Source organism: Mustelus asterias, chromosome 4 (assembly GCF_964213995.1).
Source record: "Mustelus asterias chromosome 4, sMusAst1.hap1.1, whole genome shotgun sequence".
Classification (NCBI taxonomy): domain Eukaryota; kingdom Metazoa; phylum Chordata; class Chondrichthyes; order Carcharhiniformes; family Triakidae; genus Mustelus; species Mustelus asterias.
This window is the reverse complement of record NC_135804.1, coordinates 111,915,647-111,930,332: the sequence shown is the minus strand read 5'-3', so window position 1 is coordinate 111,930,332 and position 14,686 is coordinate 111,915,647. Positions and strand designations below refer to the sequence as shown.

Genomic DNA, 14,686 nt, shown 5'->3' with positions numbered 1-14,686 from the left:
TGCTACTGTATTAATCCACATCACAGAATGATCAGAGATAGGTAGGATCAGGAGTAGCATCCGAATTTATTAGAGGAATGAGAGTGATCAACTTACTGAACATGCTATATGAAATTCGAAATATTACAGTGGGCTATTCTATCTTTCTCCAGCAGCAACACAAGTATAAAATCTGTCCGAAGAATTTCCTTTCAGATTGAAAAATTGAACATGTTGCTTCATTAATTGAGGAAGGTGCAACAGGAAAGATAGGCAAGTAAATTCTAATTATAATATATTTTAAATATAATTAGCAGGCCCGGAGCTAAAATCTCCAGGCCCGCTAGCGTCTCCCCCTCACCAGCAGGAGTGGTTCCCTAGAGGGTTTACTCCAGCTCCCCACTAGCAGGGAGCTAGTGGCCCGATCCCGCTGGAGTGAAGGGGCCCCCCGAATGTGTCCGGGCCAACCTTGCCCCCACCCCTCCAAGCCTCCCCACGGCCCGCCAAAATCTACCCCTAACCTCCCCCCCGCCCCCCCCCCAACACCCCCCAGTCCTGATCTCCCCCCAAGTCTTGATTCCCCCCCCCAGTCCCAAACCCCCCTGCAGCTCCCCCATGGGGGGGCATCGAATCCCCCCAGAGGGCTAGGTGCTGGGAGGGTGCCCCCTGGGCATTGCCAGCCTGAGACCCCGGCACTTCCCACAGGCCAAATTGTCAACGCCCAGGGGCCACACCTTGGCACTGCCCACCAGGCATCAGGCAGTGCCAAGAGGGTGGGGCAATCAGTGGAATTGGGAGTCCTGCTGCCACTCTTCACTCGGGCTTAGTGACAGGGGGAGAAAGGCCAGCAAGTGGGGCTGACCATCAGGGTTGGGGGGGGCTTGGAGCTGCCGGTGGGTGGGGGGTGGAAATCAAGAGATCAGGGCTGTGGGAGGCGGGGGGAGAGAGAGATCGAGGCAAGGTGAGGTGGGCAGGGGCGGGGGGGTGGGGGGTGGCGTCAGTCAAGGCTGGCCCAGACACATCCAGGGGTGTCAGCAATCGGGCCATGGAGGGGGTGGTGTTACATGGCTGGCGATGCAGGGGTCGCAGGGCTGGCCAGCAATCGGGAGGCCGGCAGTGCGGGACTACTGCGCATGTGCTGATCTTGGCACTGACAGATCGGCGCACGCGCAGTGTCCCACTCAGCGTTATGCTGCCGGCCTCTCCAGTGCGAATAGGTCCCACCCCCTGATTTTTGGAGTGATTTACACTAGTGCACTCTGCAGTTCACAGAGAGTGGGAGTTTCATTTTGAAACTCCCGCTGAAAAAAACAGCGTGATTTACTCCAGCTTTTATGCAAATTTGATACTTAGAATTTTTGGGGGAGAATCTCACCCCCATACCCGAGGAAGGATATACTGGCCTTGGAGAGAGTGCAATGTAGATTTACCAGGATGTTACCTGAACACCGTGGGGTAAATTAAATCACAAGAAAAGATTACACATACTAAGATTCTACTTGCTGGAATTGAGAAGATCCTGATGATTTATCAAAGTTTTTAAGATATTTAGCTTAAAAGATAGGGTAGATGGAGGGAAACTATTTCTGCTCTTTGGGGAATCGAAGACTAGGGGACATAACCTAAATATTCGAGTCAGCCCTTTCAGGGATGAAGTTAGGAAACAACTCTACATTGAAAGGCATGGTAGGAGTCTTGGACTCTCTTCCATAAACAGCAGTCAATGTTGGGCCAACAGTTATTTTAAATTTGAGATTGCCAGGTTTCTTTTAACCAAGGTATTAAGAGATATGAAACAAGCGCACAGATCCATCATAATCTCATTGAGCAGCAGAACAGGGACCAAATGGTCTATTCCTATTTCTATGTTCTGACTAAATTTGTAATCTGCTGCCATCAGGGAAGTGCTGAGGAATCTGGACTATGAAGTAGTTTGCTGTGAACCTAAAGGAGGAAATATATTATTCATTAAAGGAAACTGAATGGAATTTTTTTTTTTAAGTGAATCTGCCCTTACCTGAGGTGTGAAAACAAAGATTTCATCCCGAACGAAATACAATTTGGATGTACCAAGAACACCCATGTGCCGATAAGGACGACCACTCAGCATCAGTCTCTTATTGCGACCTGTGGACAGAATTGGATCTGTGGGTAAGTTATGTCTTAAAGACCAAAGCCACTAATCCGCAAACCCAGGATGTTATGTCCCCAAATGAAGAACATAAAAGCTCTAGAGAAGCTGCAGAGGACAACAACCCAACGAGACCCCCAGGCTTACCTGTAGTCTTGGCTCCAAAATAAATATGCCTTCCTTCAAGCCTCGTTACAAACCAGCAATGGCCACCACTCCCAGTGACACTGCCAGTACTGGAGAGATGGTATCTTCTGAATGGCAGGCTGCTCCCTGAGATGGGGCAGGGACAGAATTCTCCTAAGGCCCCATCGGTGTGTCTGATGACAGGTATGAAGGGAGAATATAGCAAGAAGCCCACAAATCAGTTTCACACCAGTATGAATTGATAGCGAGGTCTTTCGCTGGGGTCCGCCATGGTGGGTTGGTAAACCCGCCAGAGACCAGCGTGAAATTCATTTAATGGGATGCAGATGAAGGTCTGGCCGCCCATGTCAGATTCTCCATGATGCCAACAGAAAACACCCTGGTGTAAAAGACAACATGTTATGCAGATGTCAGGAATCATCTGAACAATACCTGGAACTGCCTCCAGAGTTCAGGAGGGAGACCGCCGGCAACCCTAGAACCAGATTAGGTGTCCTGGAGGAGGTCCATCTTCCAGCCTCAGGATGTTCCTGCAGATCCATCTTCGTTCTCAGGAGGTCCACCTTCCGCCCACAGAGTGCTCCCAGAAGTCTATCCTCATTTTCAGGACGCCCACCTTCTTTCTTCAATAGTGGGTCAGTGATGTTGGACACTTTTTCCATATAGCAACTGGACACAATGGCTGTTGATGTGCCATCCAGGTCTGTTCTGCCACTGAATTTGGCATGAAACATCCAGGTGCATAATTAACGAGGTCAGGGCTGGAATATCTGGCATGCTTTCCTGCCAGACACCACAATGGGAAACACTCCATGTTCCAGCCCCCACCACAGCACTTAATCTCAAAATGGAAGAATTCTGCCCAGGTTTGCTGTTGGTGAGGGGCAGAAGTCCTGTGTCGAGTTGTGATGCAGCTGTTCAAAGCAAGAATAGGCCCTCCCCCTGACATTTAGCCAGTGTGGGGTGCACAGGGACCACAGCAGCCTGTTATTCTCAGCTCAACATGGCCAGAGGACACCTGGGTGGTATATGTGGCTGCAAAATGTTTGATTGGTTGGGTGTGATGATCTTTTCTTTCTGCCCATGTTGTACTTTTATGTTAATTTTAGGATTTAAATAAATATATATTTGATATATGTAAATAAATACATAAATAAAAAATATTTCTATAGTGCACATGGTGCTTTTCTGATCCTTGTGCAAGGGCACATTACTGGGCAAAGAATAAGCAGTCTTATTTTGCAATTTCTTTGCTAGACTTTGTTGATTCAATTCTGACACTTTGCAACTGAAATGGGCTTGTGTGCTTTACTCAGCATCAACATTTATGATTGCAAAATATTGGATTGCCCATTAATATTTTTCCTCGTTAATTCATCATCATTAGTGCTGTACAGGAAAGATTAATGTCCAGAAAACAGCTAAAATTACATCTCAGTCTATTAAATAATCTCATGGTAACACTAAATGAGGAGAGATTTTCTCACCAAGTCTTGCATAGATACGAGAAAGAATACGAGCCGGCTGCACTCTGATTGGAAAAACCTCTGCTATAGATTGTACGTTGATACCTTGCTTCTCCAGAATTTCCTTTATTCCTACTGTTTCTGCCAATATTGCCACTGAAATTAAACAGAAAGATGTTTGAAATGGAAAAAAAAGTAATGTTTTTTCACCTGTGAGCCAAGTTTGTACCGAGGGACTTAATTAATGGCGTTGCCAGTGAAGGTTCAGGGAAGATGATTGGGCTTACCTTTGGCGCTTATGTCGTACGAATTTAACTGCCACTTGTCAGCCCAACTATATATCTTTCAGTTCCTACTGTAACCTGGTACAGGTTACTTAACTATTAGAGGAGTTATGAATTTTAGAGAAATCATCATTTGTGCCTCTGAACCAAAGACAGAAGGAAAGTCACTGATGTCATAGCTGCAAATGGTTGGGCACAGGTAATCATGCAAACCAGCCTCCCATCCACTGACTCCGTCTGCACTTCCTCCTGCCTCGGAAAAGCAGCCAGCAAAGTCAAGGACCCCACACACCCTGGACATACTCTCTTCCACCTTCTTCCACCAGGAAAAAGATAAAAAAGTCTGAGATCACGAACCAACCGACTCAAGAACAGCTGCTTCCCTGTTGCTATCAGACTTTTGAATGGGCCTACCATATATTAAGCTGATCTTTTGCTGCACCCTAGCTGTGACTGTAACACTATATTCTGCACTCTCTCCTTTCCTTCTCCCCTATGTACTCTGAATGGTATGTTTTGTCTGTATAGCACGCAAGAAACAATACTTTACACTGTATCCCAATACATGTGGTAATAATAAATCAAATTAAATCAATTTCCCCAATGATCATCTGCACAGTCAGCCATCTTGACTGATCTTCAACAATCACTACCATCTTTTTTGTGTTAGGGATGAGTAAAGTAAAGCTTATTTATTAGTCACAAGTAATGCTTACATTAACACTGCAATGAAGTTACTGTGAAATTCCCCTAGTCGCCACAGTCCGCCACCTGTTCGGGTCAACGAACCTAACCAGCACATCTTTCAGAATGTGGGAGGAAACCGCACCCGGAAGAAACCCACGCAGACACGGGGAGAACGGGCAAACTCCACACAGACAGTATCCCAAGCCGGGAATCGAACCCAGGTCCCTGGCGCTGTGAGACAGCAGTGCTAACCACTGTGCCACCCATGACTTCAGCCATTAGACAGTTTTCCCCTTGATGCCTGTTGACTTCAGTTTTTCTAGGGTTCCTTTGTACCATGTTCAGTCAATGTCTGTCATGGTATGAGCTGCAGTTACTTTCATCTCCCCTTCAACATGCAGTTTTTGGGTTCACACTTGGATCAAACTTGTGATAAAATACAGACTAGTTGTACTGGCAAAACCCAATATGAACATTGGTGAAAAGGCATTGCTTGACTGGATTATTAATACCACTTTACCAGTGATTGAGAGGATGAAAATAGTGCAGTAATCGGCAGGGCCGACATATTCTGGTTTTATGGATTGCACACTGTCTTGGCTGTACAAAAACAGCTTCAATAGAGCAGCAACTAGCTCCAGTACACAGGTATTTGACACATTGCCAGGATTTTGCCAGGGCTCTCAGCTTTTGCTTTGTCCAATGCACTTAGCCATTTCCTAGGCTGGGATTTTACCATTGCGTTGCGCCCATTTTCGGGCACAACGTGGTCGTAAAGTGGGATGCAAAGCGATTAGCACAGGTTTTCGCAACTGGTGCCATTTTAGGAGTGCCAGACTCCAGCGCAGTCAGCCTCTCGCCAGAAATGGGCGAGAGGCAGGTTGATGTATTAAAATTTATTTAAATAAGCATTTACATGTCATTAACAAGCCTGGCACTCAACGTCCAGGCTCGCCTGCCTTTATGGCCTTGCCAGGAAATGTTCTCACCGGCGAGGAACAGACATGCTCTCCATGAACGGGGAGCAGTCGACTTGGCCTCGCCAGTGGAACGCGAGGCCATTGAGGGCCCTCAGGGAGGCTGACAGCAAGGAAGGGTGCCCCTTGGGCAGTGTCAGACTGGCACCCTGGCACCTGGGCAATGCCCAAAGGCAATGCAAGGGGGCAGGTCCAGTGGGGCCCACTGCCACTCTGCAGTGATCGGTGGGGGGGAGGGAGGGGTCTGCGATCAGTCTGGGTGGCAGGGAGGTTGGTGGGGGCTGCATCTACGACCACGGGCTCTAGCGATTGCAGGAAGGGGGAGCTGCTTCAGGTTGCCTGCAGTAGCAGGGATCTGATAGCTCTCTTTGTCAGAACCCTGCTACTGCTAATCCGCATGTGCAGCATCAGAGGCCTGCACATGCGCACCATCTCCCTCTGCAGGCTTTCGGGCACATTTAGCCCTGCCCACAGGCTTCTGCAATGGGGGGGGGGGGGGAATAAGATACACCCAAAAGACATCTGAAACTCTCCCAGTTTCAAGTCTGCCCAGCACTTAGACAAAAAATGGTAAAATACCACCCTTAGTGTCAAATGGGGTGAATCTAACTGGTGTATATCTCTTATTTCCACCTCCCTTATTCCACAGTGCATCACTAACCGGATCAAAAAAAATTAAAGAAATGGGATAGAGATCTGCTCAAACTAGTTTCACTTGCATTGCAATCAAGTATTAGCAAATACCAAATGTCAAACACTGTACATTTCAATTTTTCATTTACTTGTACAAAGACCTATTTTTAAATCAATTTTGGAAATAACATAGGAAAACCTATCTACCAAGGGTGGCCAAACCTTTTGAAGCTGGAGCCACATGACACCCAAGAGCCACAAGACACAGAAAACCTTGACAGACACATTTTACCTCTCTTTTCTTCCAGAATTCCTTCCCACAAAATTCAGACTGTGGCAAATCTTCTACAATAACATTCAAGCACATACTCACTGCCAAGCACATACTCACTGCTTAAATGACTTTGACAGCCTTGCTCTTCGAAAATAGAAAATCAGACGAGGTTAAAAAAATATACCTACTGAATAACAAGTTTGATTCAGATTACCTTACAGTGGATTCTTAAACCCCTGTTCGCTATTACATTGTTTCCTACCTTTCCAGACAGAGGCCACAAGCTGGAAAGTTAGCAGTGAAAGGGTGGGTTAGGGAGCCACAGAGACAGTGGTGCTCGGGGTCACACAACCTTGCATAAGATTAGCAGGAAAATCCCAAAGTATTTTTGCAACAGGCTGAAATGAACAGTTGATCTTAACCCTCCCCAGTTCTGCTGCATGCTCCCCGGTTCTCTCCTAAGGAAGCTGTTCATGGTCGAAGCTGCACCTGGCTATTTATCTCCCTCAAATGTGCAATGTAATGGTTTCACAGCACAAGGGATGTGCCACACTCAATGTCAAAGAGTCCATGTGTCTTGCAAGCCAGCGCTGTTATATACAATGTTCAGAATATAACTGGGAATATAAACTTCAGAATTCATCTGTCTACAAATGTTTCATATGTATATTTGAAGTAGAAGCATTGAATAACGCACAACTTAATCAACCTATACTGGATTAAATTGGTTTGTTGGTATTTTTGGTCATATTAACCTGCCCAAACTTTTAGTCCAAATTAGAATACTGTTATAACAATGATTAAAGTAGAACCTAATTCTAATTCAAAAATATACCTTGTACTACAACATCTGGTCTGGGAACAGTCGCAAACCTTCTGTTCAATGGATCAATTTCACCAGCAGCAAGAAATCCCTGGAAGTAACACATTTGTAGTAAGACATAGGTTGAAGATTTCAGTCAAGGACAATATTCTTCTCTCCTTTTTTTTTAAAAAGGTACAGGTAGTGTGTAGCTAAGATGTACAATTTTGAAAGACTTTAATCATGACCTTCAATCTGTGTTGACTTGTTGATCACAGGTGAGCCAGTAGTTGGGGTGACAAAATTGGCCTACTAGTTAAGAAAGGGTATACTGGTTAAGGTCACCATTCCACTTTCCAGTTCTCACCACTTCTGCTGAAACGCGCATCACAACAAAGAAGGGTTAAGAAATGGTGCCAAATGCAGCAAGGTCTCTCATCACTGTCCATCTTCACACATTCACTATGATCCAGTTGCGAGCTGCCCATTTTATACCCTCCATTCTTTGGCAAATGATTGCAAGACTCAGCAGAGATGAGAAGTGTGATATTTTCCAACAGACATACTGAGCTAACAGAGAAAGATTCTCTCATCACAGTAAATCTAATTAAAAATATTAGGAATACCATTTATACTGTCAGCAAATTGCTCTCTAGTGGGCTCCAGGAAGGAATCCTGCAGACAAAATTTTTTTTTAAATAGTAAAGTCTAAAGCCAGGCTGACAACCCTTTCAATTAATAGGGCACTTTCAAAAACACAGTCCTTTAATGCAGGCACCGCCAATTTATTTTTAAAAAAACCAAAATCACACCTCGCTAATCAACAGAATAGACTCCTGAAAATGGTAATTTGCAAGGAATATTTAGGACAATTTTAACCCAACCTTCCTGTCAGGAAATTAATGAGATTGGGTACTACAGTGATTTTCCACCAACTTTATTCTTCTTTGAAGTTAATGGGCAATAATATGGGGCAGAATGTAAAACCATCATTTCACCCAATTCTACAGATTTGCCTCCTGGTGAGTTAGGTTAAAATCACCCTCATCGAGTCAAAACAGCTGTGAAATCATCCATGCTTGGTTATCAATATCTCAATTCAGCTGAAAATGCAATTTTTTATCGTAGACACCTTCTCAAATAACATACAACTACACAGCTAACAACTTCACATCACTAAATTTCAAGAAACATTACTTGTTCATTCACTCAAAATCTTATCAGAACTGGTATTTTCCATTACATTCTGGTTAAGAGTACTCTACATACCCCCAAACTATGCAACTGGATTTGTCCCGGGTCATCTTTTGCATACAATGCAAACACACATCCAGATTAAGTATTCATGTCTCATCACAAGGTCGTAATAAAAAGGATCATGCGTGCAATTACGTAATTCGAGAGCTCCCAGTCCAAATTGTGCGGCTAAGAATAAATTAACCAGAGGCTCATGTTTCCAAGTAGCTTCAAATGTAATGGTACTCACAGATAATTGGGGAAATGAGCCAGGGAGTGGAGCAGTTGGGCAACAAATCAAGTGTGTAAAGTTAGGGAACAGTAAAGTAATTTAATGGACTTTGTTTCAGAGAAGGAACACAAGACTAGAAAGTAAACTAAGAGGAGTAGAAACCAAAGTCAGAAAGGCTAGGAGATTAAGGAACAGGAATTGCAAGTATGAGAGAACAGCTTGTATGAGAGAGCAATCTAACTAGAACACAATGAGTAGCAACTAAAGTGAAAGTGGATGATTTAAAATTAAAATAGTAAAAGGGGGAAAAAAAACTTACTTGTAGCAGGTTGACTAGAGAAAATAAATTAAAATCTAAAAGAGTGAAACTTACAAATCTATATTTGCAAAACACAAAAACAGTTGTGTGCATAAAAATTCTCCCAACACTGGCATTTGTGTTTGTGGAATCAATTGTCTGGATCCAATTGGTTCACCCGAACATAATGATCCCACAGACCACTAATGTGGGGGTCAAACTGGCCCCCACATTTCAAGTTTGTCAAGATTTGTTTGCCAGAGTGTGGTAAGATTTGACTTTAAGGTTGTCCAAAAAAAAGGTGCAAATTTCTCCCATTTTCACACTCGTTTGGCACTTGGAATTATTTTGGTAAGATTTCCCCCATAATAATCTTATAACACAAAGGGTGGGATTTCTTGGCCACACTTGCCCCGAAACCTGAAAATCCTGCCCAAGGTCAACAGGCCTTTCCATGGTTCAGCCCTTGCCCGCTATGATTCCCGTAGCAGACAGAACAGGAACATTCTCCCCAAAGTCAAGAAATTATTACTTTTAAATAAAGCATTCTTTTAGATTGTGATAATTACCTCTGCCACAAGGCATCCTAGGATGTATAAGGATTGCCCCCACATATGTGGTAACTTGCCCATCGGAGACCTATTGACAGTATGTGGATTTTTGCACTCTTCATCCGTCTGGAAAACAAAATGAATGTGACAGTTATCACTTTTGCATTATCCGTTAACTTCATAAAAATTGCCATGGTGGTACAGCTCTGTAAAGAAAATGTTAATCTCAAAATATAATTCGAACAACATCAGATTGAAATAAAAAGACGAGAATCCATTGACCTGGCAACTATTGGCCACATTGTTAGAAAATCCATTGGAATCAAGAGATAATAGTTTATTGACTAACTTACTTTCAAAGTCCAAGGAACAATGGATACATGAAACACATGGGACTTCATTTTCTCTAAAACAAAGTCTGTTAAATGACTTTGCCACACCCCTAACTCACATGTGATTTGTTTCACAACTGCTCCATTCTATGGTTAATGTTCTCAATTACCTGTGAGTACCATAATGTTTGCATCTGTATGGAAACATCGAGAGCTTAGGACATTTCATTGGCAGAAAGAGCAAGAAGGCAAGACAGTAAAATATATCAAATAGTCAGAAATATAAAATAAAATTCTTAAGGTAAGGAAATGCAAAACTAAGAAGTGTACACGTCTGTTCAAAGTAATTTATATGTGGGTGAGAGTAACATTGAGATAAGAAAATGACAGTTTCCATTATAAAATTGTATGCACCATACAAGCGATAACAAACATGGATCCAGATTTTGCAGTCGGTCTATCTGCTGGCCTCAGTGAAAGCTGCCCAAAATGATTTCTCAATCTCTGGGATATGGACTGCCCTTTTTCTGACATTAATTTTAGTCTGTCGCCACTGAAGGTTATCTCCAGGCATCCAACAACAGTGATGTCAGTATGCAAGGTAAGCAGACAATCATATTGAAGCATTATCACATATAGCAAACCAAAAAAAAATCTGTGTTGATTATCCTTCTAACCATTTTACAGAGAATGGAATAAAGGTTGGGACATGCACATTAGAGACTGATATGAAGGAGTTAAAAAAATCAGCTTCACTCAAATAAATCAAGTTCCAGTTTTCCACACCTTAAACTCTTAGTCCTGGGTACCAATAGAAATTTTTTAAAAGTGCATATACAAACTCGTGTGGTCACAAGTAGCATGCACAGTAACAAAACAAAATAATGTTTTTGTTATTACAAAACATTTTTGATACAACAGAAGTATCAAAATATTCAGTGTAATATTGCATATGAGAATTGCTTGGTGTTTGGTTTTCTGGTAGGACGATGGGAAAACAGTATGCTGGATGCAATTACTCTCGATTAGGATCACATGGTTAGCTGTGTGGAACAAGGATCTTACTTAGACTATTAAGAGTTTGTTGAAAGGAGGCAGAACATTGATTGGCCAAGACTCCAAGATCACAGTGTTTTATTCAGCTACAAGAGGTGTGCCAAATTAATCTGTCTCTCAAGATGCTTAAATTGGCCATTGCTAGCGAAACAGTTTGTTGGAACTGAAGAATTTCTCTGCAGTACAGATTGAATAGTTGGGAAAGACAGAACTGCAGTGTTACAAAGTCACCAATAAGAGTAGGGTTTAATTCTCGCATGAGACAGACAAAGGATAGTTAGCTATACATTACAGATAGACGAGTCAATGAAAGCATGTGATAATTAGACAAAACAAATGTCCAATACACTATGCAAGGGATTGGACTGGTATTTCTACACTCCATTTCCAACACCTAGTTAATGTGTTTTCAGGGGCTTGGCATATTAACACAAGGAAAGAATGTACATTAGATGGCTATTCTAGTCAACAACGTTGTGACAGTAGGTAAGTAATTGGTGACAAATATACTTTTAAAAGTTACTTGGGAACAAAGATATTCTGCCTGATTTGGATGTAATCTCATTTTTAAAAAATGATTCAACTAGATTGACTGAGGGGTGGAAACCCGAGAGGGAACTCAGATTCGAGGGAAGCAAAGCTGGTAAAAGGAAATAGAAAAGAAAAAAGCAAAATCAGAAGACAGACGAAGCATAGGCAAGCACCAAATAAGAGCAGAATAGAGAATGTTAAAAAAGCAGAATTAAAGGCACTCTATCTGAATACATGTAACATTTGCAAAACTGTTGATTTGAATGGACAAACTAATGTAAAGTTTAATGTAATATGATTTAATTACCGTTAGAGAAGTGGCAACAGGGTGACCAAGATTGGAAACCAAACATCCAAGGATATTCGACATTTAGAGAGGACAAGGAAAAATGAAAAAGGGGTGGAGTAATACTCTTAATAGGGGATAAGATAAGTACATTTGTAAGAGGATCTTGGGTCAACATGTGGAATCAGTTTGCGTGGAGCTAAGAAACAGCAAAAGGAAGCAAACATTGGTGGAGTTGTTTATAGGCCACTAAGTTGTAGTGCTAATGTTGGACAAGGTATAAATCAGGAAATTAGAAGTGCATGTAATGTGGGTAATAGAGTAATAACTGTCAACTTCAATATACACGGACATTGATGCTCTGGAGGAGAAATTTCTGGAGTGTGTATGAGATGGATTTCTGGAAGAGTACATTGAGGAGTCAACTAGGGATCCAGCTGTTTTGGATTTAGTATTGTGCAATGAGAAAGAGCTAATTAATAACACTCTTGTAAAGAAGCCTTTGGGAAATAGAGACCATAATATGATAGAATTTTGTATCAAGTTTGAATGCTTTCATTCTGAAAGTAGAGTCTTAAATCTGAAGAAAATAAATTATGATCGTATATGGGGCAAGCTGGCTGTGGTGGATTGGGAAATACACTAAAAAATGTAATGGTATACAGGAAGTGGCTAGTATTTAAAGAAATACTACCCAGTCTAAAACAAATATATATTAATCTAAGACACAAACACCCAAAGGTAAATCAACCATGCTTAACAGAAAAAGTTAGATTGCATTATATCTCTTTTGTCAGGTTTTAAATTGCTCCCAATCCCCAGGACAAGATAAGTACATTAGGAAGAGAGGATCTTAGTTCAAAGGATCAAGATGTGGAATCAGTTTGAGTGGAGCTAAGAAACAGCAAGAGGAAGCAAACATTGGTGGAGTTGACCATTATTACTCTATTACCCACATTACATGCATTTCTAATTTCCTGATTTATTCCGTGCCCAACATTTGCACTACAATTTTGTAGCCGATAACCAACTCCACCAATGTTTGCTTCCTCTTGCTGTTTCTTACCTCCACTCAAACTAATTCCGTATCTTAGTTGAAATGAGGACGAATTTCTTCACTATGTTGGTGAATCTTTGGAATTCTCTACCCCAGAAAGCTGTGGTAGCTCAATCGTTGAGCATATTCAAAAGAGAGATCAATAGATTTCCAGTGACTAATGACATGGAGATATGAAGATAGCACAGGAAAGTGGTGTTGAGGTAGAGGCTGGTGTTGAGGCTCAACAGGCTGAGTGACCTACTCCTGTTCCTATTTTCTAATCAGGTATCCTGCACCCATTAGGAAGTATTTTTAAATTACCTTATCAGCTGGAACACTATAAAGCTCAGGTAATAAACGTATTCCACCCTCTTGCTTGACAAGAATTCCATCCAGGGCTTCCCTGTATTCTTCGACCTTTAATGGGAAAAAAACACAAAGAATAAGTCTCATTCTTTTTCAAGTCATAAATGTTCACTGACAGGAGATTGGATGATAAATATTTGCAAAAATTGTTCAGTTGGTCTTCATGTATTTTTACATTGATTGCCCCTTGTTCTTGATCATCAATTATGTTTTTAACTATAGTGCTGTACCCACCATTTATAATGTTAATATTTCACTATCACTCTGTAATCTGCATTGCACTGATCATCAGATCAGAGAATAACAAAAGAAAAAGGTGGAAAAATTAAATTTCCAAGTCAGTCTTCATTTTATTTGTATTTTCTCACAGAAGTCCGAATGCACCCTCTCCTAAATCTAATACCGCTCCTCTAAGTGTGGGGTCCAATATTATATACAGTAATCAAAAGGAGGTCTTACTAAACTTTTATGTCAACTCATCATGTTATTGGCTTTTATATTCGATAGATCTTGTAAAATCCAGAATTTAATTCCTTTTATTTTATCTCATCTTACTAGGGTGTTTCTTTTGATGTCTTATGAATCAGTTTCCAAATCCCTCTGCTGATCTGCAGCACTGGGCCTACTTCCATTCGTGGCATAATTCTTACATTTTAAATTTCATTCTCAATGTTCACTACACCCACAATTTTCATTTGCCCAAACCACTTAATTGCTTCTACCCCTCACAAATAATAACAACCTAAGTAACTCCCCCACCCCACCAACATATCACACTGTTTCACTGTCTGTAATTAATACTACAATAATCCACTTCTTCATGAAAGAGCATTGGGAAACAGAGGGCGATTCTCCCATCTCAATATACACGTTTTTTGGCGCATCGGGATGACAGAATCGCGTGTCGGCCATTTTGCGGGATTTGTGCATGCATTCCGAACACATGCGCGTCGCCCACAGCCGGAAAACAGTCGCAATCGGGATTGCGCTGGAAACCGGTGGGAAGAGAGGTGTGTGATTTAAACCTTTTTTTAATGTGTTTTAAATGTATTTTAAATGTCATTATCGAGCCCAGCACAGAACTTGCCGGGCCCGATAGCATCTCCCACCCTGCCAGGAGTATTTCACTCCAGCGGGGTTTAGAGGAGCTCCCCATCTCCTAGGCATGGGCACTGTGACAGTGCCAGCCTGTACTCCTGGCACTGTCCAAGGGGCAAAATGCCCATGCCAATGGGGCACCTTGGCACAGTCCACTGGGCATTAGGCAGTGGCAAGGGGGCAGGGTCTACTGTGGGCGAGGCCCAGGGGGCAATCTGTGGGGGTCGGGACTGGAGAGAGGTCAGCAATCGGGGCGGGCCTGCCTCCCATCGGAGGAGGGG

The 14,686-nt window shown here is 42.3% G+C and overlaps 1 protein-coding gene across 8 annotated transcripts in view; it reads right to left on the bottom strand.

The window, feature by feature from the left end:
• The window catches only part of phka1a (phosphorylase kinase, alpha 1a (muscle)), a 94,290-nt gene that overhangs the window by 55,224 nt on the left and 24,380 nt on the right, over positions 1-14,686 (bottom strand). For all 8 annotated transcript variants that reach the window (XM_078211659.1, XM_078211660.1, XM_078211661.1 and 5 more), the window contains exons 11-15: positions 13,263-13,358; positions 9,716-9,823; positions 7,414-7,492; positions 3,745-3,879; positions 1,997-2,106 (exon numbers count right to left, since the gene is read on the bottom strand). In XM_078211659.1, coding sequence (XP_078067785.1) covers positions 1,997-2,106; positions 3,745-3,879; positions 7,414-7,492; positions 9,716-9,823; positions 13,263-13,358 — 528 coding nt within the window. The remainder of the gene's footprint in view (positions 1-1,996; positions 2,107-3,744; positions 3,880-7,413; positions 7,493-9,715; positions 9,824-13,262; positions 13,359-14,686) is intronic.